This window comes from Micromys minutus (assembly GCF_963924665.1).
Source record: "Micromys minutus genome assembly, chromosome: X".
NCBI lineage: Eukaryota > Metazoa > Chordata > Mammalia > Rodentia > Muridae > Micromys > Micromys minutus.
In genome coordinates, this window is record NC_137970.1 from 24,588,536 (window position 1) to 24,613,307 (window position 24,772).

A 24,772-nucleotide genomic window follows, 5' to 3' on the forward strand; every position below is an offset into this window, starting at 1 on the left:
TGGGTTTCCTTAAGTTCCACCACTGGCTCTCTTTCTCTTTTCCCTTTTAGCCTTTGTAGCCATCTGTGGTGGATTGAATATGCTTTGTGCATGGGAAGTGGCACTATTAGGAGGTGTGATCTTACTGGAGAAGGTGTGGCTTTGTTAGAGGAAGTGTGTCACTGTGTGGGTTTTGAGGTCTCCTTCTATGCTCATGCTTCCCCCAGTGTGGAAGAGAGACCCTCCTCTAGCTGCCTGTGGAAGCCAGTCTCTCTCTTCTTCTGGCTGCCTTCAGATCAAGATGTAAAACTCTCAGTTCCTTCTCCAGCACCAAGTCTGCCTGCATAATGCCATACTTTCTACCATGATGATAATGAACTGAACCTCTGAACCTATAAGCCAGCCCCAATTAACTGTTGTCCTTCATAAGAGTTGTCTTGATCATGGTGTCTCTTCACAGCAATGGAAAAACCTAAGACACTACCCTAAATGGTTTATTCTACTCCCAAAAATTCTACCCCTAGACTCAGTTGATGGCTCAGATTTTTCTTTCAGTTTTTCAGCAAATGCCCATCTGCAATTCCAGACAATGGGGAGAAAGATTCAAGTCTTCCAATCCAAAAGATGGGGCTCACTCAAATCTTCCCCCTAGCTTGAACTGCCAATGAAAGGCACTGTACAGAGGCAAGAACTCAGAAAGCTTTAAAACTCGGATCAATCTTTGGTCCTGATGCGGCCCTGTTTGTGGACTTTGGGAAACTTTGAGTCCATTTTTCTATCTGGGCAATGAGGAATTGACCCTCAGAGGTATACTGGGACCAAATCATGTAGTGTTCATGAAGTGCTCAGCAGACAGCAGCACCAATCAATCCCAATCCTGTTGCCTCTCTGATAGAGTACCACAGACACAATGGCATGAGGCACACAGCCATATCCTCCGGCACTTCCTGAGTCTCATGGGGCTGAAGTCAAAGCATAAAAGAAGCTTAATTTCTTCTAGAAGCTCTTGGGGAGAATCCATTTTCTTGACAATTTCTGGAGGGTGCCCATGCCTCAGACTTCTGCTTGTTTCCTTTTACGGTCCAACCCACTAACCTTCTTACATACTCACTAATGTATACCAAATTAGCCTTGAATTCAGAGACCCTTCCCCTCCTGCCAGTCCTTGCCTCCCAAGTGCTGGGATTTAAGGTGTGCACCACCACTCCCAGCTCTCCTGCTCTTCTGGCCAAGAGTTTAAGAAGATTCTGCCAGAGCAACAGTAAGAGGCTTCAGGCACCCCGGACCTTCCCCACTTGGAAGTAAAGTCCTAAAGCCCATCTTTACCCAGAGACTTTTGATAACTGTTCCAGGCAATACAGAGCTGTCTAATCTCAGGGTTGAAAACTGATCTGGATGCAAGGGAGATGGAGGCAGAAGGAGCAGGAGTTCAAGGTCATCCTCTTATCCATAGCAAGTTTGAAGTCTGACTAGGCTGAGGCCCAGACACAAAATGCTACAAAATTATATATATATATATTCATTCTATCAGGCTGTGTTGGTTAGTTTTATGTTAACAGAAGCTTTATTCATCAGATAAGAGGGAGCTTCAGCTGAGAAAATGCCTATAACATTGGGCTGAATGTAAGTCTGATGGGCATTTTCTTAGTGATTCAGGAGTGTTCACCTTATGGGATGGTGACCCTGGGTTAAGAAAGCAGGCTAATGCTGGGCATGGTGGCACATGCCTTTATTCCCAGCACTCTGGAGGCAGACACAAGTGGATCTGTGAGTTTGGAGTCAGCCTGTTCTACAAAATGGGTTCTCGGACAGCCAGGCTATCTTGAAAACAAAACAAACAACTAAACCAAATCAAATCAAGCCAACTAACCAACCCACCAAAGACAAAGAAAGCAGGTTGAGCAAGCTAGTAAGCAGCACGCTTCCATGGCTTACCATCAGCTCCTACCTCCAGTTCCCTGCCTTTTTGAGTTTCTAGCTTGACTTCCTTCAGTGATGGACTATGTAAGTCAAATAAACCTTTTCCTCACCAACTTGCTTTTGGTCATGGTGTTTCATCACAGCAACGGTAGTAATGGTAACATAGGTAGATGGTCCTACATGCCCTGGTGTGAGTTCCTGACTCTGCCTCTCCTTTTTGAAAGGTGTGAAATGTCATTCTGTTTTAATTACCATGGTTCTGATTAGCAGTGGGATAATCCAAAATAGCCCTGTGCATACTCTACCTACTTCTACATCATGATAAGATTTACTGGTTTTTATTTTGTTCTTGGAGACAAGGTTTCATACAACCTGAATTTGTTTCACACTTGCCATGTAGCTAAGGGTGCCCTGGAACTCTTTGATCCTCCTATCTTTACTTCCGAGGTGCTGGAGTCATAGGTGAACACTACTGCACCTTGTTTAGGGTGTTGGGGATAGAGGCCAGGGGTCATGAATGCTAGGCAAGCAGTCTCACAATGGAGCTGCATCAGCCCTGTGGTATGGTAAGTAGTGTGTACTGGCCTCTGCATCTGGCTCCCAAATGATCTAAAACTCTGGTAGAGAATACTATTCTGGGAGAATACTAATGCTTGGTCTTTGATTTTCATGCTACAAAGCTCTTGAATCCCTTGGAATTTCCTGCAAGATAAGATCATCTCTTGATCTACTGCAGCAATTCTTGGTAGGCTCTCAGATAGTGTCACTTTGGGAGCATTTTGTTAGCAGAAACAAGCATGCAGCTAAAGCTATCCGCATCAAAATGGAGTCACTTATGGCAACCTCAACACAGTAACTGTTTCTTCAACTTTGACATCAGTCTGGTTATTAGTCACAGTGATAGAAGATATTGTTTCAAAATATCTGACTTGACCCTCCTCTTTTCCATTCCAACTTTTCTGAATATGGGCACAGTTTACTATGGCATAAATATTCCCAATGCCCTGCCCTAAGTTCTTTCTGCTGCTTCTACAGAGGCCTCTAGCAGCTCGAGTGCGCACATACATGCACACACACACTAACATAGTGCACACACCTAGTGCACACATTTGTGTCCCTGCCTAGAATGCAAGTTCCCTAAGGGAAGAGACTATGGTACAGCTAATTGGAAGGAATAGCCAATATACTCAGTAACAATTATTTGCTGAGAAATATGCAAGCAATAGGTCCATCCTGTCCCCAATTATCCTAGCTATGCATTACAAGTGGGGATGAGCTATCTAGTGGTCAAGGAAAGCCTTCTTCACATTTGCAAGTTTTATATCCTGGACTCCCTGTCAAAGTTTTGACATTTATAAAGATAGAATGTGTAATATACGTATCGCCTACTTACTGTGTGGCCAGCAACATATGTTTTATAGGCACTGCTCACAACAGTGTTCCTTCACAACAGCAGTGAAGGAAAGCCCTTACCACTCCATTTGAGGAGCCGTGAGAGAGGAAGACTAACTGTCTAAGGTAACAAAGCCAGCAGTGGTGGAATGATGGGGTAGCATCTCAGAGGACGGTAGAGAAAACAGCACTTTTAGCTATGTACCTGTGGCCTAGGCAGTCTCTGACTTGTCTGTGCCTGAGTTACATTGTTTTTTTTTTTTTATCATTTAGGCATTACAGTATCTAAAAAGAAATTGAGGAAGACCAAAGGTGAAATTTTCAGTGGTGCATTATCTTGGGGACAAGTGAATTCTGATTTCTGTCTTCAGCACCTAAGCACAAACTGCAATGCCAGTGACAAAATGAGAGTGTGGATCAAATCAACACCCGGAGCTGCTGGAAGGAACGTGGTTGTCTCAGGGCAGGAGCTGGATGGAAACAAAATGTGTTCCTAGGGAGAAACACGTCAATACAAAATCTTTTCACCAACCTTTGATGGATGTACTAATCTTCTCAGGTCAACACAGGCTCACCATGGCAACGGACTGTAATAACTTATTTTAAAGGAGATAGCTACTATAAATGGACTGCTCCATCGATGTTTAGATTTTCCTTCTCACACATGTATTTGCTTATCAAATTGGCTGTGACTATATGCAGTAAGAGCTCAACAGTGCATTTGGACATCAAAAGAGACTGTAAAAGTGACCAGGTTTGGGAATTACTGTTTGCTATCAATTCTGTTTGACATCCAAGTTCTGGACAGAAAACGAGATAACAATAATGTCAGATGGATGATTTTCACTGTTTTATGGCAGTAGTTGTAGATCAAATCCAGTCCATAGCCTGTTTTTTTTTAACAAATAAAGTTTTATTGAAACACAGTCAACATTCATTTGTTTATTCAGTAACTATGGCTGTTTTTATGCTATGAAGACAGGGGTTAGGCAGTTATAACACAGACAACATGACCTGCCAAGCTTAGAGTGCTTACTCTTAGGTCTTTTATAGAGCATGCAGGCTGACACCTAGCTGAGTAACAAGTGCCACTTGTCTTACTGTAACTCGAATTGTTTTCAGAGGGATCCAAAGAGCTACAGTCAGAGAAAATACGTGGATAGGAGCCCGACGGGGGGGGGGGGGGTGTTAACCTGTAAGCTAGCATTTGGGAGGTGAAAACAGGAAGATTTAAGAGTTTGTAGCTATCATGGGCTGTATAAAAACTGGTCTAAAAATGTAGGAATAAATCACATGTGGCTTAAGGCTTTTATGACATTCAGGACAGTTTCAAGAAGGAAATTAAAAATGCAAAACAATAGGCAGTATCAGTATCTCTAGGCAATAATTTCAATGAACTGAACTGTTACAGAGAAAATCGAGCGCCAGGGCAATACAGATGTCAAGTGAACATTCCTTGTATTGGCAAAATGTGTCTGGCATCTCCTGCTGACAAACTGTAGCCGCCATGTTGTTATACAGGCCTCTTTCTCTGAAATATGTCCAGGAGAGACGAAGAGGAAGAGGCTAGGAACTGTGAAATATTGCCTAGGGTCCCGGTGTCCAGGACTCAGAACTTCAGGGGAATGACAGGCCAGTACTTTGGCTGCTTTCTGTCACAGTGTTTGTCAAAGCTCAGCTGCACGGCAGCCTCCATGGCCAGGATCCTGGGCGCACTGTTTCCATATAAGCGCTTCATCTCTGCTTGGCGCCGCTCCCAGGGTTTCTCAGATGGGGGCTCCACTGACCTGTGGTGGTTGAAGTACAGGCCATGGTCCGCATTCACATAGTCATTCAGACGCTCTGCATCCAGCTGCTGCTGTCGCCCTGAGAATGGATATGACTAAGACCATAAAATATATAAACACGCAGGAAAAGGTTCTGGTGGATGCTAACACTCCAGCTACCACACCTCAAATGCTGCCTGTGGTCCCTAATCTCCTTTTGTTGTCCTTTCCAATAGTAAACTTGGACCCTGTTGGGGCAGCTGAGGTGATCTGCAGATCCCGAGGCATGAAGCTCACTCACTGCTCATTCCTTAGAGGCCACTAGCCATTGACACAAACTGCAAAATGCCTCCAAGAAACCCATCATTCCAACCAGCCATTCCTCTATAGCAGACCTTGAAGATACAGGTGAAAAATGAAAGCACTTGGCTTTCTCTTGTCATCTGACTGACCATGAATAGCAAGCAGTCCTTGTTTGCTTTCATGTACTGTTTCCCCACAGGAGGAAAAAGTTTCCTTCAAAATTCAGTGTTACAAGAAGCACATCTTTAAAAAATTGCATTTGAGGATGTGCATGCGCTGTGCTATGGCACGTGTGTGGGAGTCAGAGAACAACTATGTGAGTCCTGGGGAATCGAACACTGGTTATCAGGCTTGGCAGCAAGTATACTTCGCCACTGAGCCAGCTCATCGGCCCCAGTTTCTTTCTTTGCCTTTTGCATTCATGTCTGGTGTGCCTGTATGTGTGTACACATGTGAACCTAGAGGCCAGAGGTTGACATCTGGAGTCTCCATCCTCAATTACTATCCGTTTTATATACCTAGGCAGGCTTGGTCATTTGCATCCAGAGCTCAAAACACAGTTAGTCTGGCTAGCTACCTTGTTCCCAAGACCTTGTCTCTATTTCTCAACTGCTGGGATTTCGCGTTGATTGCCATGCACCTATGGTATTTTTGTGGGTGCTGGGGGGGGGGTCCAAACTCTGGTCCTCACACATATAACAAGTGCTTTACACAGAGCCATCTATTCAAGCCTCAAGAAGAAGTTCTAAATAGGACAAATGTGGTGCGTCGGTGGTGTAGCCCCTCTGAATGTGACTCACATTCTTCCTAATACATAACAAAGCCACTTTTCTTGGTGTGGGGCTTCACTTGTCTGGTCTCAGCTTAGCACAGGTGAAACCTTCCAAGTCTACTAATGCAGCAAATCCCCGCAAAGTAAGCATTGATTCAATTTCTTTCTCCCTTCTCTCCTTCCATTTAAACTACAGCGAGTCCTAATATTACAATTCGTATTCCTATGTAAATAGCAACATAAGAATATCAACAAAGCAATGCTGCAGAAAGTAGAAGGAAGTGAGCTCACAACGATTTCTAAGGGACAATGTCTGGAGGAAAATTGATAGCTGAAATCTCACTATCGGTAGCTACTATTGTTACCCAGAAGAATGCCTCAAGATAAGGAGGCAAGATGGCTGGAGGGGAATAAAACAATGGGATAAATCATTCTTTCCTTCTTGGGCCATTTTCTGCTAGTATCTGGAAGGGACGATAGCGGTGAGCTAATCAAGTGTGAAGGAAGACATTTATATAGCCATTCAAAGTAACCCTTGTAAATCCCGTCTTTTCATGACTAACACCTTTGAGGTGGCAAGAAGTTTTACAAACTTGGAACCATTATTAAAAATAGATGTAGCTAGGCCCGATGGTATATGTCTTCAATGCCAGCATTCAGAAGGCAGAAGCAGGTGGATATCTGTGAGTTCAAAATCTGGCTGGTCTATGTCATGGCTCCAATTCATCCAGAATTTCGTAGGGAGAGCCTGTGAAGTGCATGCTGCTGTTACAGAGGACCCAGATTCCATTCCCAGCACCTGTGTTGGGTAGCTCACCATTACCTGTGACCCCAGTTCCAATGGGTCTGATGCCCTGAGAATACCCCCAACACATTTACTTACACAGACATACACATTAACAGACAGACAAATAAAAATGGTTTTGGCCACACATATGCAGCCACTGTTGTCTTAGAACATGTGCACTTTACTTGCACCCGTGGAAATAATAGGTACATAAAGCAAATGACAGAGAAGCAGCAGAAAAGGCCCAATCACAATGAATTGCAGCTCATTAAGAATTTCCTTCAAAACTTTGGCCTTTTGGCCAAGTTGAAAACCTCAGCATTTCTAATGCTCAGTCCTCAGAGGTGTGTATAGTCTATAGCCATCCCAAGCTCTGGTAGAGGAGTGTGGTGGTGAATGTGGCAGGAGAAATAGTCTTTTCACATCTGACCTCACTTCTATAGGGAGAACAAAAATCAAAACTGGGTTAGAGAAAAGCACTTGACAGTTCTCTTTCTGCTTCTTATTTCTAGAGATCCCTGTGTTTCTGATGAGAAGCGAGGGTGAAATCCCAGATGGAGAGCATTACTTCCCCTGGGCTCACTTTTCTATTATTCCTACACCTTTGTCCTGAAACTGCTTCTTTTGGCAGAATTTTGAACTTAGACTGCCTGGTGAGACACACAGTCTTTATCAAGCACAGTACTACACTTAGCCCAGAATGGCTATGTAGCCAAGGTGACCTTGAATTCCTTAATTTATGGTCTACACCTCTAAGGTGTGGGGTTCTAGTAGAGTGCTACATGCCTGGTTTATAAAGTGCTGAAGATGGAACTGCAAACTCTTCTCAGGCTAGGCAAGTACTTTATCAACTGACTTATAGCCTAGAATATAGGCTATATTTGGTCAAAACCAAATATTCTCTGACCAACTGGCTGTGTACTAATGATCAGTTAGTATGTGAAAACACTTTGGAATATATTGACTTAGGGAACCAAGAATTGTATGAAACAATTCCTGGGCTTGAAGGCCTCAACTCAGTCTGTTTATTCTTTGTTCTTTAATTCCCCCCACCCAAGTAAAGACAGGAGGTAAGGTGAGGGCTTAGCCAACAGGATAGTGAACGGTCCAGCTGAAGCTCAGTAATATCAGCATTAAAGTGCAGACACAATGTATGGAAACCTTGCTTGGGTAACTGCCTGGCTCATTTTAAAACGGAAACAGTGTTACTGAGCACTTTTTTCTCATGTGGTTGTGACAGTGAGTCTTGATTGACAGCACAACTAACTGAGGGACACCTAGGAGAGAGTAAAGCATACCTCTGCATGTGTCTAGGAGTGTATTTCTAGATGATCAACCAAGGAAGGAGGAAGAGCTGTCAGGAATGTGGGTGACATTATTCAAAAGGCTGGGGCTCAGAGTGAATAAAAGGATCAGCAGGAAGAGGCCTAGGCATGTTCTCTCTGCTTCCACCAGAAGCCATAGACACCTGATGTTTTAAGCTTTTTTTCAGGCCCAAAGCTGTGACTCCATCCAATTGATATTGGGTTGTAATATCTGAAACTCTTGAGCCAAAGTATGTCTTTCCTTCCTAGCTGACAGGTATTTTGTCACAGCCATGGAAAGTGTGACTAACACAAGGGAATTTACCAACTACAAATCAAAACAACACTTAGGTTTCATTCCAGCTTCAAAATGGGGCTGAAAAGGCTGAAAGCAAGTCCTCATCACTAGAGCATGGAATGAGATTTTATTTGGAAAGAGGGTTTTTGCAGATAAAAGATAATGATGAGATTATACGAGATTAGGACAGACCCTAATTCTAATGACAGTGACCTTATATGAGACAGCAAAGGACAGAGACACAGAGGGAAAGCTATGACTAGACAGAGGCTGTGGTACTGCTACCAGGGAAGGGAGGCTAGGAGACACCCCATGCTGAAGGAAGCAAGGCTTTAAGCAGTGGCTCTCTGTGGGTCAGGGGGTTGAACAATCCTTTCACAGGGGTTACCTAAGACCACCAGAAAACACACATATTTAATTATTATTCATAACAGTAGCAACATTACAGTTATGAAGTAGCAGCGAAAGTAATTTTATGGTTGGCCATCATCACAGCATAAGGAACTGTATTAAAGGGTCACAGCAATCTGAAGGTTGACAACCACTGCTTTTGAGCCTTTGTAGGAAGGCGGTCCTGTGGACACCTTAATTTTGGGGGTGAAAAAATAAATCTCTGCTGTTTGGCCATGAAATTTGCTACAACAAGCCTACAAAGCAATACAAGGATTAATATTTATGTGGGATTAAACCAAGCATGCCCCACCTCTAATCAGTAATCCATTTTAGAGGAAAAACTTTACTAGAATTCATCTAAATTTAGAGCACATGGTTTTGATATGCTTTTTAGCTCAGTCTATGTATCTATAAGATGCTACCAGGAGAACTGAGAAATGGCTCAGTGGTTAAGAGTTCAGACTGCTTTTGCAGAAGATCCAAGATTGGTTCCCAGTACCCAGGGCAGGGAACTTCACAACTGCCTTTATTTCCAGGTTTCAGGTGATCTAAAGCCTTTGGCCTGCATAGGCACTGTACTAACACTCATACCCTTCTCCCCTCAGAATTAAACTTGATTTTAGAAAAGAGGTATTAATAATGTAAATTATAATCTATAATGGGAAAAATAATCACAGGAAGCAACGTGGACTTTAGGGAAATTTTACACAGCAGGAAACTACTCATTATATACTCTAAACATAATTAGCTCAAAGGCAACACAGTTTGAGAGACGAAGCGCTACAATGATGTGTGTTAAAGAATGGTATTGCCCCTCAGTTTTCTAGGATAAGAAGGCTTTCTGATGAGATTTTTTCTGCTATGCTGCCAAAGTTAGTGGTGACAGCACAATCAAGGGACAGCACAAACTTGGGTATATCAAAAATGCCTTTCTGTCTCATCAGCAACAGACTCAAAACACAGGCGCTTACCCAACAGTCATGTGACTGGTCTCCTCATTCTGTGTCCCTCATTCCACATCCAAAGTAACCTTGAAGTGAGTGGCCAATCACTGATTTAGCTTTGACAAGGAAAGTGCATTTACCCATTCCCTTTCACTTTTCTGTGACCTTCAACGTCCATTATCTTGATGGATGCTCTTTTGTTCTTCTGAACATCCGTACTAGAGATGAAGACATACTTGGAATGGTCACAATCAGTGTGCTTTTGTACTTTAACCACATCATTTAAAACAAAACAGCTTAGGAAACATTGGACTATAAGCCTTGTTGTATGCTCTAGGTTTTCTAGGACAGTCCACAGGTTTTAAGTGCATTGAATTAAAGGGTCAGTTACTATGGACACAAGAATGGAAACCCCCTGAATGGGGTATACAAAAGACAATGGAGCCCATGTTTCCTATGAGATGTATGAACACAAGTAGATTCTTTAGTCCAAATAACATCGTAGTCTAAGCACCAAGTGAACTTCTCTTCTCTAATTCCAAATAGATCGTAGTCCTCCAAGTCCAAACATTTCATTTCTCCACAGCTATCTGGTAACAGTCCTCCTTCCACTGCTTTGGACACTGGCTCTACCCCTTTTTGTATCAGTAACTGTGGGCTATATACCACAGACAATCTTCTACACATCATTTAAATAGGATTTTATTTCAATTTCATTTAGGTATATCACACTCTCTGAGACCACGTCCTTGTTTCAAGCCAACATCCACCCTTGAATCACATCTAATAAGGACCTGACTGGTACAACACCAAGACCACAGGGCCAGTGTTTGTTCTGGAGGACAATTTTTTCCTATAGGGGATGTTAACTTTCATTCACGTTCCTTCTAAATATCATGCAGTTTCAATTGCTGGCTATTTGTGACTAAAATGTATCTTTCTGAATGCTAAACATTTTTCTTAATAATTGAAACCACAGCTAACCTTTAAAATGTTATGACTGTCTATTTTCTAAAAAGTACTGTTATCACTAGTATTTGAGGAAGTATGTTAAGAGGAAATGATGACATATAACATAATGGGAAACATAAACGTTTCTAAGGCACAGAAGAAGTTTTTCTTTTTTTTCTTTTTCTTTTTACTATGCTAGGGAGAGAACCAAGGACCATGTGAATCCCAGGCAACCACCTTACCACCAAACTACAGCCACCTCCTTGGTACTTGTCTATGTGCATGAGAACCTGCAGAGGCCTGAAGTTTGGTGTTGGGTGTCTCTCTTAATTGCTCTCTACCTTCTTTGTAAGTTGAGGCAGGGTCTCTCACTGAACCTGGAGCTACCTGAAAGGCTAATCTTGAAAGCCAACTTATTTTGGAGAATCAAATCTCCACCTCTCAAGTACTGGAATTACAGGTGGATACCATGCTGGCCAGCTTTTGTGTTGGTGCTAGAAATCTGAACCCTGGTCTTCATGCTTGTGAGACAGTGGGCATCTTCCTAACACCATCTAGGATTCCTTATCACACTACAAGTTTTGTGCTGTCATCATTTAAAGATGTTAATCCTGGAAAGAATAGAACTCACAGACAAGAACATGCTTGCTGACCAGGCTGAAGAATTTGATTAAACAGCTCACTGATGATGATGGACTGTCTAAATGACATATTCTTGTTGACTAAATTACTTCTGAAATCTTAAGTTTAAAAATTCTGGTGTGCCTTTTCTCGCAAGTAATATTTTATAAAACCCCGTGCTCTCTAACCCATGTTGTAATTCACAGCATTACAATTACATGTGAACATGCTCCAACACTTTACCTCTTCACTTGTGGCATATGTCTAAATTAGACAAACTACTGCTTTCTATGAATTCTGAGAAAAACTAAAGTTTATTTCTGTGGACCAAGGAAAGAAATGTCCTCTATGCGGCTTATGAGTTGGCTTTGTGGGAAATATGGCCCATATAGTGGAAGGAGAAAACCAACTTTTGCAAGTATGTCTCTGCCCTGCATATTCTCCCATGGATAAATAAACAGAATAAAAAAAATGTATTCTATGCAAGACGGAAACTATTGCTTTCATGTAGTTGTTTAGCTATACTTTCTGTTTTTTACTGCCTCTAGGTCTATATATTGTTTGCCTGCCTCATGCCCCTGAAGGTCAGAAGAGGCACTAGATCTCTTGGAACTGGAGTTACAGGCGGTTGTGAGCCACCATGTGAATGTTAGGAATGGAACCTGGGTCCTCTGCAAGAGCAATAAGTATTCTTAACCACGGACCTATTGCTCTAGCCCCTGAATATACTTTCTAATATGCACCAAATAAATCAACAGTTGAATCAGAAGAAAATTGGTAAACCGAAGAGAACAAGTGGTTTAGAGAAGAATTACAAGCAGATACTAAAGGAAATGATACTTTATCCAAAGCCTGATGCTCAGTTCCTGGCATCCACTGGGGATCAATAAAGGCTAATCTACTGTCAAGAGAGCACAGAGATTTTAAAATGGAAATGAAGCATTCCTATGTTGAAGCATCTATGTCTCTGCTTATTAGAAAATTCTAGTTTACAAGCTGGCTAGAGTATTCTATATCGCTACCCCTAGTACTCAGGAAACTGAGGCAGGAGGATCAGAAAAGTTCCAGGTCAATTTGGGCCATATAGGAAGACTGTCTCAAAAACTCAATCAATTAAACAACCAAATAAAAATTCTACATAAAATACACAATGAGACCCTACTGAAAGGCATTTTGAGACTGAATACTGGTTATAATGGGGAATGAAGTATTTGTTAATTTTCAAGGGCACTTATAATAATAATAAATGATCTGATGAACAAAGGCAATTTTCAATAGAGAAATTGGTGCTTTGCAAAGCCCTGACCTGCAGCATGGAGCAAAAAGCATTTTCTTATTCTGTTCAGTTCACACTGACTGTATACTACAGGGAGCTGTATAGGCCCAGCTCTGAGCTGTGTCCCAGAGCAGTGCTCAGAGTACAGTATTTGGAAAACCTCATCGTGTCAGGGAGAAGCACGGCAGAGAAAGCTGCATTGTAGAGCACAGACTGCAAGAGCTGAATCCTAATAGCAAGTGACTGTGTAATTAACCTCCTGAAGCTTCACTTTTTTCATCTGTAAAATGAGTTTCATGCCTTGAGGGTCCGCTAAGTGGATTAGAGAAGGTATACATGCAGGCGCACATACAAATTCTATCTGAAAAAAAAAAAAAACAAATTCTATCTGGTTGAATGTCTGATGCACACAAAATGGCAGATGTATTATTAGGAACTCAAATGAACAGCTTCTATATCATCCAACTCTGAGGACCCATGTAACTGAGGTACAACATCAGCATAGTTTTTCTAGGTTTAGGACCAGATTTAGATTATTAACTGCACTGCAATGAAAAGTTATAAGATAACCTGGTATGTTAGAAAAGAGATGAAAGCATCAGGATAGTGATGATAGAAGGGAGCACCAGGAAACAGGTCTGAACTTACGTCGCTCTTCTCTGTGCCTCTCAGTCTGCGCAAAGTACTGGCGGAGCTCCTCGGTGATTTCCATGTTGCTCAGGTCGCACTCCACATCGTCATCTGAATCTGACTCCAGCTCTTCCTCTTCACTCACTGCTTCGTTTTCTCTTATGGATGCCTGGGTTCTATGGCTATTATGCAGAGGCTGCTTGGAGCTTTTGAGATGGGAACCACTGTTGGGACACTCCTGCCAGGCCATGTGCTGGCCTTGAGAGTTCCAAGGATGCTCAGCCTCATAAGCAAGAGAGTTCCAGGGAAGAACTCCATAAGGGAAGAACCATGGGGAAGTGAAATAGGAATCCCTGAACTTTCTGTAAGCATTCTGGTGGCTTTGCATCCAGAGCATTGCTTGATGATAATGTTGCCAGTATCTTGCATATACTGGGTGAGAATACCAAGATGTAGTAACCATCCATTTTGAGGCCTATAGAATGGACATATAAGACAGACATCAAATGGTTTAATCTATAGAGACTCTTCAAAGTGTTTAGCCAACTAACTGACAGCTATTTACTGAGTGTCACTGGTTACTTTTCTGTTGCTGTGATAAAATACCTGGAGCAAGAACAATTTATATAAAAAAGAGTTAGAGAGGGCTTACAGTTCCAGAGGGTTTGAGTTCATGATGGCCAGGAGGCCAAAAGCAAGCAGCAGGCACAGTAGCCTGAGCAGAAAGCTGAAATCGCAGCTTCAACCATAGACTTGAAGTAGAGAGAGTGAACTGGAAGTGGGGCAAGGCTACACATTCTCAAAGCCCACACTCCAAGGGATGTATTTCCTCCAGCGAGGCTACACTTTCCCAGAACTTCTCCAAACAGTACCACCAACTGGAGAGCAAGTGGTCAAGTACATGAGCCTATAGGGAATACTTCATATTCAAACCACTACACTCCTTTCCATGAGGATGCTACTAAGCTTAAAAACAAAAGGGTAAAATAGGTTCATGCTCCGAGCAGAGGGTAAATGTAACATATTTCCTGACTACTGTATGTACTTCAGGACCCTACAGGACAATATCTGAAGTGGGTGGCACCATTCCTTCACGGGATACTAGACTATATAAATAGGACAGAAGCATGCATTCATCACCTTATGTTCCTGATTGTGTATGCAGTATTACTGCCATCATGAATGGTACCTTTGAACTGGGAGCCAAAATATTTTTTCTGCCTTTTGTATTTTATCACAACAAGAGAAAAAGAAGCCAATACACTGAGAACAGAGACAAATAAAGATTATCTTCTTTGAAAAATGCCTTCATTTTATTCACAATATTTATTTATAATAAGAATTCAACTTAAGATATTTTAAAATTTGTATATGTAGCAATAGTTTCATAATGACATCTTCATGCTTGTACATGATGTATTTTGATCATATTCACCCTGGATTACCTGGTTTCACCCATTCCCACCCCTAATGTTCTTCTTCCCAAGTAGTCCTCTGTCTACTGTTTGATAAGACACGGGAGGATAAAAGTCCTGACATTTGTTATCTTGGGTATCTGTACTAGTTAGAAACAGGCCTGCTCATTCTAAAGACCACACTAGGGTCCTTCTCTTATGCCCTATTAATCTGCTGGCTGAGTCCCTTCCTCAATATTTGAGACATATGTCTAGTATCATACAAGATGGTGTTTTTACTTTTAGTTGTCTGATACATGGGCTGAGTGTCCCTTATCTCAAATGCTAGGGCCAGAAGTTTCAGATTTCAGGGGCTTTTGGAATGAATGCATACATTAAGAAAAATAGGTAATCTTACCATTGCTGTTATCTCAGAATTTAAAGGTCCAAGTGGGAACTAAAAGACAAACACAAACACAGTAAGAACATTTGGTCACCCCTGCTATAGGACAGTCAGAATTATTCCATGGTCTTCAAAACAGCCCTTAAGAGTCTGCTCCTTGTCCCAGCATCATACCTGATCTTCATGTAATAAGAACCTGTTACCTGGGTTGTGATCTTGTGGCCTGAAGAAGAACAATGTCCCTTAGATATGACTGAGTCAAAGGAGCCTGCCTGCTTCTGTATTCTACTACTTGCTTACTGAAAGAAAAGTCTATGAAAATAAACATCACCACATAATTTAGTAGCAGCTGTATACAAAATAATGGATCTTAGCGCACAGGCTCCAAGCATATGATATTAATTTACTAGTTTTTCCTTCCTTCCCTTTTCTTTTTTGAGACAAAGTTTCTGTGTAACAGCTCTGGCTGTCTTCACTATGTAGACCAGGCTGGCCCTGAATTCAGTGATCCACCTGCCTCTGCCTCCCAAGTGTGCCACCACCATCGGCCTACTTTACTAGTTATAAGCATAGACTAACGTCTATTTAAAATAACCTTGGCTTCTCTTTTTCTTTTTGAACATGTCTTTATTATTTATGATGTATGTGGGTGTGCTGTGTGTGCCATGGCATTTGTGTATGGAAGTCACATGTGAGTGAGTCAGTTCTCCTTTTTCTGTGGGCTCTGGAACTGACTCAGGTTGTCAGGCTTGGTAGTAGGCACCTATACCCACAGGGCCATCTTGCCAGCCCAATCTTGGGCTGTCTTGAAGTTTTCCCAGCTGACTAGAAGCCTTGTATTTTTGCCTTGTAGACACTTCTTCAAACAAGATGTTTCTCCAGCCTCAGCTTTGGTTTTGGTTTCTCTTTCCCTAATAACCCTGCTTCCTTGTAGAAGGAGGCTCCAGAGGCATGGTGGGGTGTTACCTACACATCTTTTACAACCCAGTTAAAATAAATGTTAGGCTGGTAAGACACTCAGCAGGTCATCACATGAGACCAATGACCTGGACCACACAGTGGAAAGACAGATCCCCAAAAGATGTCCTGTGCCATCTACATACATACATGCTAATTATAAATTAAAAGTTAATTCCTTTTACTTAATGAGGAGTTTCTAAAATGCCTGACAACAGCAGAATGTACTTTTTAACAAGTTATATCAGGCGTGACGGTACGTGCTTGTGATTCCAGATTGGGAGGCTGAGGCAGGAGGGTCACCATGCTTCAAGGTCAAGGCCATTTTGAGCTACAGAAGTCTTGCCTCAAAACAGTTAACAAAAGTAGTATATGAAAATGTGTGCAAATTTAAGATCACATGAAACAAAAACACAAAAAATGTAATACTTAAGGAAGAAGCCCAATTTGTCTTATTTACTTACCGAGAGGATATATCTAAAAACCCACAAACTGTTAAAAATAAAACTGACATATTCTGTGACCTCAATAAAATGTTTTCATGAGTATGTTTAAAAACTAAGATGTCATCCTGACTAGATCTACTGCTACCAGATTTATCTTAAAGAAAATCATTTATAATAAATGTAACAAGTTTTTAGATAGGGCATTGCTAAGAGGGTTGACACGACACTCTGTAAACTTCTCTTAAACAGTCCGTACCTGCTAAATTTAGGGCTTTGCACACACACACACAGTGGATGGGAACCAAGAGAAAGTTATAAAATGCAGTGAGTCTGTAAGCTGAATCCATCCACTTCTCAACTGTAATTTAAAGGCTTAAAATGGGGCCCATTTCCTAGACACTCAGCTAAAAGCTAATGTTCTTTATAGGCTATGGAGGAAATAGAAAATACTCAGTAATTGGGTATGTTACCATCCAACAAAATAAAATGCAAATGCAATTATAGCAGAGATCAGTGCATACTTAAGTGCTAAACTATAAGGTGATGCCTCTAAGGGGCTAATTCACTAAAGCTAGGCTTCATATTTCTATCACTGAAACCTGAAGAGCTTTCGGTGCTTGCAGCACACAATGACATTAAAGTGAACTCCATGTGTACCTCAATCACATGTTTTCTAGATTAACAAATAGCATTAGAATTAAATGAGTCTAAAGTATGTCCAAGAGTCATCGTATGTCTCCTGGAAATTAAGAGCTTTGCATCCTAGCTTGGTGTGGCAGTACATGCCTGTAATCCCAGTTCTTAGGAGTCTAAAGTAGAAATGAAAGTTAGAACATCAACTTCCAGACCAGCCTGAGCTATATCCTGAGATCCTATCTCCCCCCCCCCCCCAAAAAAAAAAAAAAAAAAAACCAAAACCCAAAACAAAAACAAACAAACAAACAAAAAAAAAAACCAAAGCAAACTAAAGTGCTTGGAATATAGACATTATTCTATGCCTTGCAAATTACATAAATGGATCAAGTCTCATGAACTCAAATTTAATAAACCCCGCTGTGAATGAACACTTATTGTAGGTCAAATTCTGTTTTGACTTATAACTAGGAAGATCCACTCTAGCCTTAAAGGTGCTAGCATATTCTGAAAATCTGAGACTGCAGAGGCTTCTACTACAGCTAGATGTTTAAGCAACATGAAAGGCAGTGACCCCTGAAGATGTTCAAGGGTAATTAGTGACATTTTCCCAGCGGCTCAAATGTCAATGGCTGTAATTAAAAGGGGCTTCAAAGGCATTGTACTTTGTACAAAAGTTGCTTATGATTTGGGTTCAACAAATAATGAGGCAGCAGGGATACTATGTAATAGGGATCACCCAGTGCTTACCCAAAATATTTCTGTAAGCCAGAAGCCAGGAACCCATCTTAGTTCATTAAAGAAAGGGGATTTCAACTTCCCAACCACAAGAGGTTCACCTTGAGCCTGATGTAACCAACCATCAAGAAGGTGACAGAACTTAACTAGTCAAATTCCTTGTGAGCCTTGCTGAGGAGAGCTAAGCAAGCATTCTACAGACAGAATCCCACCCAGATACCAGACATTTTGAAGACCTAGGAAAGACAAAGGAAAGATGCAATTTATGTCAATGATGGACTACAGGAACTTTGCTAGCAATTTTGTTTGGATTTGAATGCCAAGTAAAAGAGGAATTCAATTACTTTTGGCTGCTGGAATACTTATATCAATTTGGTGCCATCCTTCAGCAAGTACAGGACCACTGGGGCTGGATACAGAAAATGTTCATTGCATCCTCGGCTTAATTTTTTTTTTTTCTTCCTGACTTCCCAAACCATTCTGTCATATTCTTTTAAATTTTAGGATCCCTAAGATCCTACAGATATTTGAATTAATAATTTTGAAGAGCTAAGATTTGAATTTGCAAAGAAATGTCTCAAATTTGATTAAGATAAGGCACAGAGAAACAAAAAGGCATGGCCATTTGCCCTGAGCTTGATAATTCTTAGCTCAGTTTTTTTTATATTTTGTGCTGGAATTTTTCAGGAAAGGTCCAGATAGGGCATATATTTTAGGGTTGGGGGTTATGTGCACTGATATTTTAAATATAAGGTTAATGTTCAATATTGCCTTTAAAAAACATGACAAAACAAACACCTTCACCTTTAAAACATATAAACTCAATTCCTATCTTCCTGTTGACTGCAGTTTTAAGTTACTACGATAATACGACACAATAATAACTGTATGTTCTATCCTTACTATACTGAGCATCCCAAATGTTCTTCACTTTCTACTCAGAACTCAGTGGAGGAATCATATATTTCTCATATCTTTCACAAATTACCAGGCTCTACATAAGACTAGTAGAAATAACAAAAAAAAAGAAATTATGATCAACTCTGATCTTGGTAAGTGAACTCTAATATTTGGGGCAAAAGAGGAGAGAAGTTTCCATTAAGAAGTAAGGAAATTGGCACATTTATTAAAGCTCTTCTTAGGCAAATAAAGACATACTTAGAGGCACCAACATGTGTTGGAGAGATGGCTCAGGAGTTAGAAGCACTGACTGCTCTTTCAGAGGGTCCAGAGTTCAATTCCCAGCAACCACATGGTGGCTCACAACCATCTCTGACTCTAGCTCCAGGGGACTTGATGCATCGTTTGGCTTCCTTTAGCACTATGAATGTAGTACACTTATATCCACGCAAGCAAAACACTCATATACATTAGTATCAATCTAAAGCATGAGGAAGGCCATGATTTCTGGTACAGACTGCTAGCCAGCCTGTCATTAGTAAACAGGACCATGAGGAAGCAGGCATGGTAGTTTTCAGTAGATATACCTGGAATGAGTACAGTCTTCCTTACAAAGGGAATCTGCTCCTTTGCAGACACGTCTGGTAACATTCTTAAGCTGGTTAAGGATTCAACAAGAACACTTAGCATCCCTGGTAAAGCGAACTCTGCAGTACTCCCAGGCATTAGAGCAGAGCTTACGTCTCAAGAAAAGCAAGCATATGGGGGCAACAGGTTCGATTTTATTTTTTACTTCCCGGCCCCGACCCAACAGTCCCCCTTCCCTTTCTGGAACAAGCCTTCAGGGACTGAACAAGTTTTCTTCTGAAGGGCTGGTGGAACTGAGAGAAAAGCGATTGGCAATGTCAGGGAAGGCCGGATCCGCAGCTCTGCAAACTGGGCAGCTCTCCACAGTGAACACAATGGCATCATGGTCACCACCCAGCTGAGCTCTGAGGAATACAGAGACCATTCATTGTCTGTCCCCAGCCACCAAAGGAGGGAGGAAAAAAACCACAACGGCATTGAGGTCATTCACTAACCACCGCTGAGGCCTACAGACAAGACAGAGCCTCCCAGTCTTGAATGATATATTTTCCCATACGGCCTTTCTGTGGCCAAAAAGAAAAAAAGGGGGGAAAAAAGCACATTTGTTCTGCAAGTGGCTCTGCTTGCTCTGAAAGACATATTTTTAAATGCACAACCATACACAAAGAACAACAGTTGGGAGTTTTGCCATTTTTCCCCAGATAAAATATGACTTATTTTCACTAAATTACTAAAAAATTCCACCTGTGATAATGCTTTGTTGAAAGGCAGCGGCATCATAAGTATTCTTTCACTGCAAATTTGTATACCATTTCTTCTTTCTTGAATATGTATAATCTTATAATTATAGGATGCAGGAAGTGCCATGGCAACCAGAAGGTAAAATAAAACCACAAATCCTCCTCAGAACTATAATGCATATTCTATAACACCAATTTCCTATCTGCTTTCTCTTCCTTTGTACAGTTTTGAAAATTAAATACATGAAAGTTCATTTGCTTTTACTTTTGCAAAAGAAGATATTCAAAATCAATTGTTATATTAGTCTTTGAGTTTACAGCCTGGAGGGTCAACTTTTTTTGCTCTTGAGGTCCCCCTGTGATCTGGCTTTGAGCCAGACTGACAGTTTGGGGGTGCAATTAAGACCATCTGAACACACTGCCTGATATAAAAGAGTCTGCTGGGGACAAAAATGAAGTAAATGAAGGTGTCTGAGTGACAGAAGTTCACATGTGACTGTAAGAAATCTTCCTGAACATGTTATGTCAGCCCATTAGAGATGCCTGTCAATTGTATAAATACCAGTAGTTAGCTCCACGAGGAAAAATGATAAAACAGGGATTCCTGACAGTCTTGTTTCCTGCCCTCCTACTCTTGCTGTCCCAAGCCACCTCTAGCAGTTGTAGTTGGTTGGGCATGTCAGGCTTGACACTCTCCTGGACTATAGCTTTGTATGGTCCCTGCTTTACACATTAAAGATGGGCACAAGTCCAAACGGCCTACTTCCACCACGGGAGGAGTCTAAGCTCTACGTTTAAAGCAAGAACATTCGTTTATTGTGTGCATGTGTCAGGTTTGGTGACAAGTGCCTTTACCCACTGAGCTACCATGCCAGCCCCCCTCCAGAAACTCCATCTTCAGCAGGACACAGGCCTGTTTATAAGTGTATAGCAGCTGGCTGTGACTCCATCTCTAACAACCATCTTTAAAGATGAAGATGGAGGGAGACAAGTATTATTTACCTCCTTTCCTTGAGTCCAGGTTCCAGTTTATGCTTGCCTGGGTGTTGCAGTAAGTGTTGTTACAAGGCAGGCATGGGGTGGTAGTGGGAAGAAGATTGAAAGGGTATAGGTAACAGTTCTTGCCCCCCCCAATACAAATCATTCCACCCACAGAAAGGTACTATTTAATTTATCAGCAAGGGTGATAATGATTTGTGAATGGTTTTCTTTGCTATTCTGATGTATCCTTTATGTGGCTAGTGTTAATCAGAAATGGACTAGGAGCCCAAGAAAGAGCAAGATACTCTGACTCAGAAACATCCCAGGTAATTGGAGAACTGAAAAACCAGGACAACAGAGAAATGACAATGATAATCCAGTTCAAAAGAAGAAACAGATGGAGGTCTTCTCATTTCACACATGTATTCCACACAACCTATCTAGTGTGACCATAACAGTGTAAGGGCCAAAGAGCACACACTTAGAATTATTGGCACAGCAGCAAAAATTTTGAGGAGTTTGGGCAGTTAAGGCCACTTTTATCTTTCCAGAGGCTTATTTTAAATGACTTTCTATAAATATATTTCTAATAATTCCATGCCAATTTCTTTTCTGCATAGTGTACTTAGGGCACTTATTTGGAGGGAAGAGATCCTACAATGTATTCTTCTTAGAGATCCTAATTTTCTTCCACCAGAGAAAATAACAGGTATAATCTCCTGCCTTCAGAGGCTACTGGAATTGTTGAAATTGTCTGTTGTATCCTGATAATATTCTCTCCTACCCATGCTCCCCCAAATTAAGGGGTAGTAACTAAAAAAAAAAAAAGACATTCCAAATGTCTAAATATATTGATATATTTTCAATTCATCTGGCTTTAAAAGGTACAGTCTGCATTCACTTGTCCAAGTGCTTTATGGGTGGATTTCCCAACATAAAGAATTCTGAGAGTTCTATGGTATGCTTGTGAACTCTTATCTATCCTCCAGCCATGTTTAATTTCCTGCCGTGCTTATCTTAACTTCTCCTTAAACGCTGGGATTTACGAAACCCAAAATAGGCCTCTGCCCGCTGGAAAACAGTTTCAGGATGAAAATGTCTCTGTAAAACTTCCGTTTACTTATTCCCTGCCCATCGGTCAACAGAAGGGATCATACATTTTACTGTGAACTTGCAGTTAGATTTACCAAGGTATATCTACTACATGGTTTCTCCTTACACTGCCATTCCAAAGGGACTGTTCTCTTGACAAACTATGCGAGCATAAATTGTACTTTCAAATAGTATCACAATCTCACAATTCATAGAGGCTCTGTGTTATTAACTTTTAGTCTGAAGATTTTGAGTAATGTTCTGGCTTTTAGTTAAAAAACAAAACAAAAACAAAAAAAAAAAAAAACCCCAACAATAGTTCAGTCCAGAACTAAATCTGTGCAGCGAGTTTGTAACAATCATTTCAGAAAAAAAAAGGGGGGGGGGAGGATGGTTCAGAACTCTGGCTACCCATAGCAACTATCAAATGTTCTCAAGATAATATCCACTAAGACTTCTGACCTACAGAACTCAAAAGTTGCAAGGGGCATATAAGACAATCCAGGTTTTTGTTGTTTGCTTGTTTTGTTTTTGTGAATGAGCCAGTATCTTAGATATCTCTCCAAGAATGGGTTCCGATGGACCTACTGCAACCCCGTGATCTACAGCACACTCGAATTACACCGCGAGCAAAACCAAAAATCCAAACCTTCCCGTGCTTGAGCCTCACTTCTAAAAGATCTGAACTGAAATAGTCTGAGGTGGGGGCCTGAGTTCTCAGCAGGCACTCAAAGATTAAGAAGCACGTAGGGGTTGAGAGCATAAATTAGAACTAGTTTTAACAATCTGGGTTTGGAACTCTCACGGGTCTCTGAAACTACCTAGTGCTGCCGGGTGACCGGAATTAAAACCATGGCCTGAGCGCTAAGACAAATACTCCAAGTTTCTGAGGCAATCAGGCCTGGGGCTGCCACGCTACTCCCTTACTCCCCAAAAGCAACCCATCAGCCCCCGAAGTCACCTCGTGGGTACGCAGCTTGCAGATCTCGGGCGGTGGGCAACAACGAACCTAGTTCTCGTAGTGGGGAGGAAAAAGGGGCCCGGGTGGGGCGGGGGCGGGGGGCGACGGAGAGACACAGGAGGGAGGTGTTGCTTGGGCAACCAGGAGAGCGCTTCCGGCACGGCTCCAGAAAGGCGGAAGTCCCGCCTTTGACGTGACGTCACGTCGTGTTAGTGGCTACAAGGACGGCACAGGAAGCGAGTTCGTTTGTTTGGGCGGTCCCGGCGGAGAGCTGAGTGCCTATTGGGAATACGGAGACCAGAATTGAGTTGGGACCCTCATTTCTTACATTTTTTCCCCTTTAGCTTTCACTTTCTTCTCACTTTCTTAACTAAAATGGAGGGTGAGAAATTGTTTTAAAAATCTAGATTCACTCAGATCTGTGTATTTAACTGTCTCAGCCTGGCATTTATTAACCTTAATTTGTACCCACCATGATATGTCATGCACTGCTTCAGACCAAGAAACAAAAGTACCCTTAATATTTCTGTCATTATAATCGTCAGCAGCGCATGCCCTTCTAGAGTTGCAGAAGAGTCCTTAATAACCAAATACAAACTACTAGAAGTCCAAGTGGGCTTATTTGGCAAAATGTGCCATATTTTGCCGGAATTTATTCCTAGGAAAACCAGATTTGGAGCAGATGCCTATTGGTTTATCCAAAAAAGTTGGGAACAATTTAAATGCCAAACAAAAGGCTAAGACAATTAGGCAATGTCAGTAGTGGGACATTGTTACCTTGTTGTTCCTGTAATATGGGTGAATCAAGGTAGTATAAAAGAATATTTGACAAACATATCCTGGATTCTACTGTATGCTAAGTATCTGAAGTACCTTGAAACCACTAGGCAGACCTGGCTTTGAGATACTTAAATGTGAGAGTTTTTGATGTGCTTAACTAAATTTCATGGTACATTTTAAAGAGTTAGTATTGAAAAAATGATTGTAAAATGTCTGGTTGTTGTCAACCCAGTTTCACTTTTGGCTGGCTTGAAGCTCTCCATCTTGCCCTGGCTGGGTTGAATTCACACAGATCTACCTGCCTCTTGACTGTTGGGGTCACAGGCACAAGTAGCAACATGCCTGGCTTAACTATCTCAAATTTTAAGCAATCCTCTACTTGGCAGTGGGGTAGCTCAATTGACAGAATGTTTGCCTAGCATGCATGATGCCTTGGTATATACGCGCGCGCGCGCACACACACACACACAGGCAGTTTGGTTTGGTTTAGGCAAGAAATGAGAAAGGGCTGAGAAGGGAAGGGGGAGGAAAGAAGGTGCTTTGAGAAAGAGGCAAGGCACTTGCAAGAAAGGCAGAACACAGTGGGCTTAGAGTAAATGTTTTCAAATGGAACAGTTCTGGAAATAATGAGTGTATACACACATATACACAGTGTGTGTGTGTGTGTGTGTATGTGTGTGTGTGTGTGTGTGTGTAATATATTGCTAGCTAGAATATCACTATTGCTTTGCCTCTTGTTGTGGAGACCTAGATGAGTCATTGACAGTGGTGAGAAGTAGGTTTCTTTCTCACGATTGTGTGAGGAGCCCAGAGTAATTTGGCA

At 41.5% G+C, this 24,772-nt stretch overlaps 1 protein-coding gene across 1 annotated transcript; it reads right to left on the reverse strand.

The window, feature by feature from the left end:
* Window positions 1–4,254: 4,254 nt before the first annotated feature.
* Window positions 4,255–23,278, reverse strand: GEMIN8 (gem nuclear organelle associated protein 8). The gene is made up of 4 exons (XM_080909642.1): window positions 23,170–23,278; window positions 15,149–15,187; window positions 13,355–13,811; window positions 4,255–5,157 (listed from the first exon to the last, which is right to left on the reverse strand). The coding sequence occupies exons 2-4, from the start codon at window positions 15,149–15,151 to the stop codon at window positions 4,901–4,903; spliced, it is 717 nt and encodes a 238-aa protein (XP_080765768.1). The 5' UTR covers window positions 15,152–15,187; window positions 23,170–23,278; the 3' UTR covers window positions 4,255–4,900.
* Between the last annotated feature and the right edge of the window lie 1,494 nt (window positions 23,279–24,772).

Bases quoted from the DNA above. Each gene is read 5' to 3' on its own strand.
- GEMIN8 (XM_080909642.1), bottom strand. The intron at 5,158-13,354 runs GTAAGTTCAGAC...ATCCATTCTCAG, and splicing joins GAGGCACAGAGAAGAGCGAC to GGCGACAGCAGCAGCTGGAT.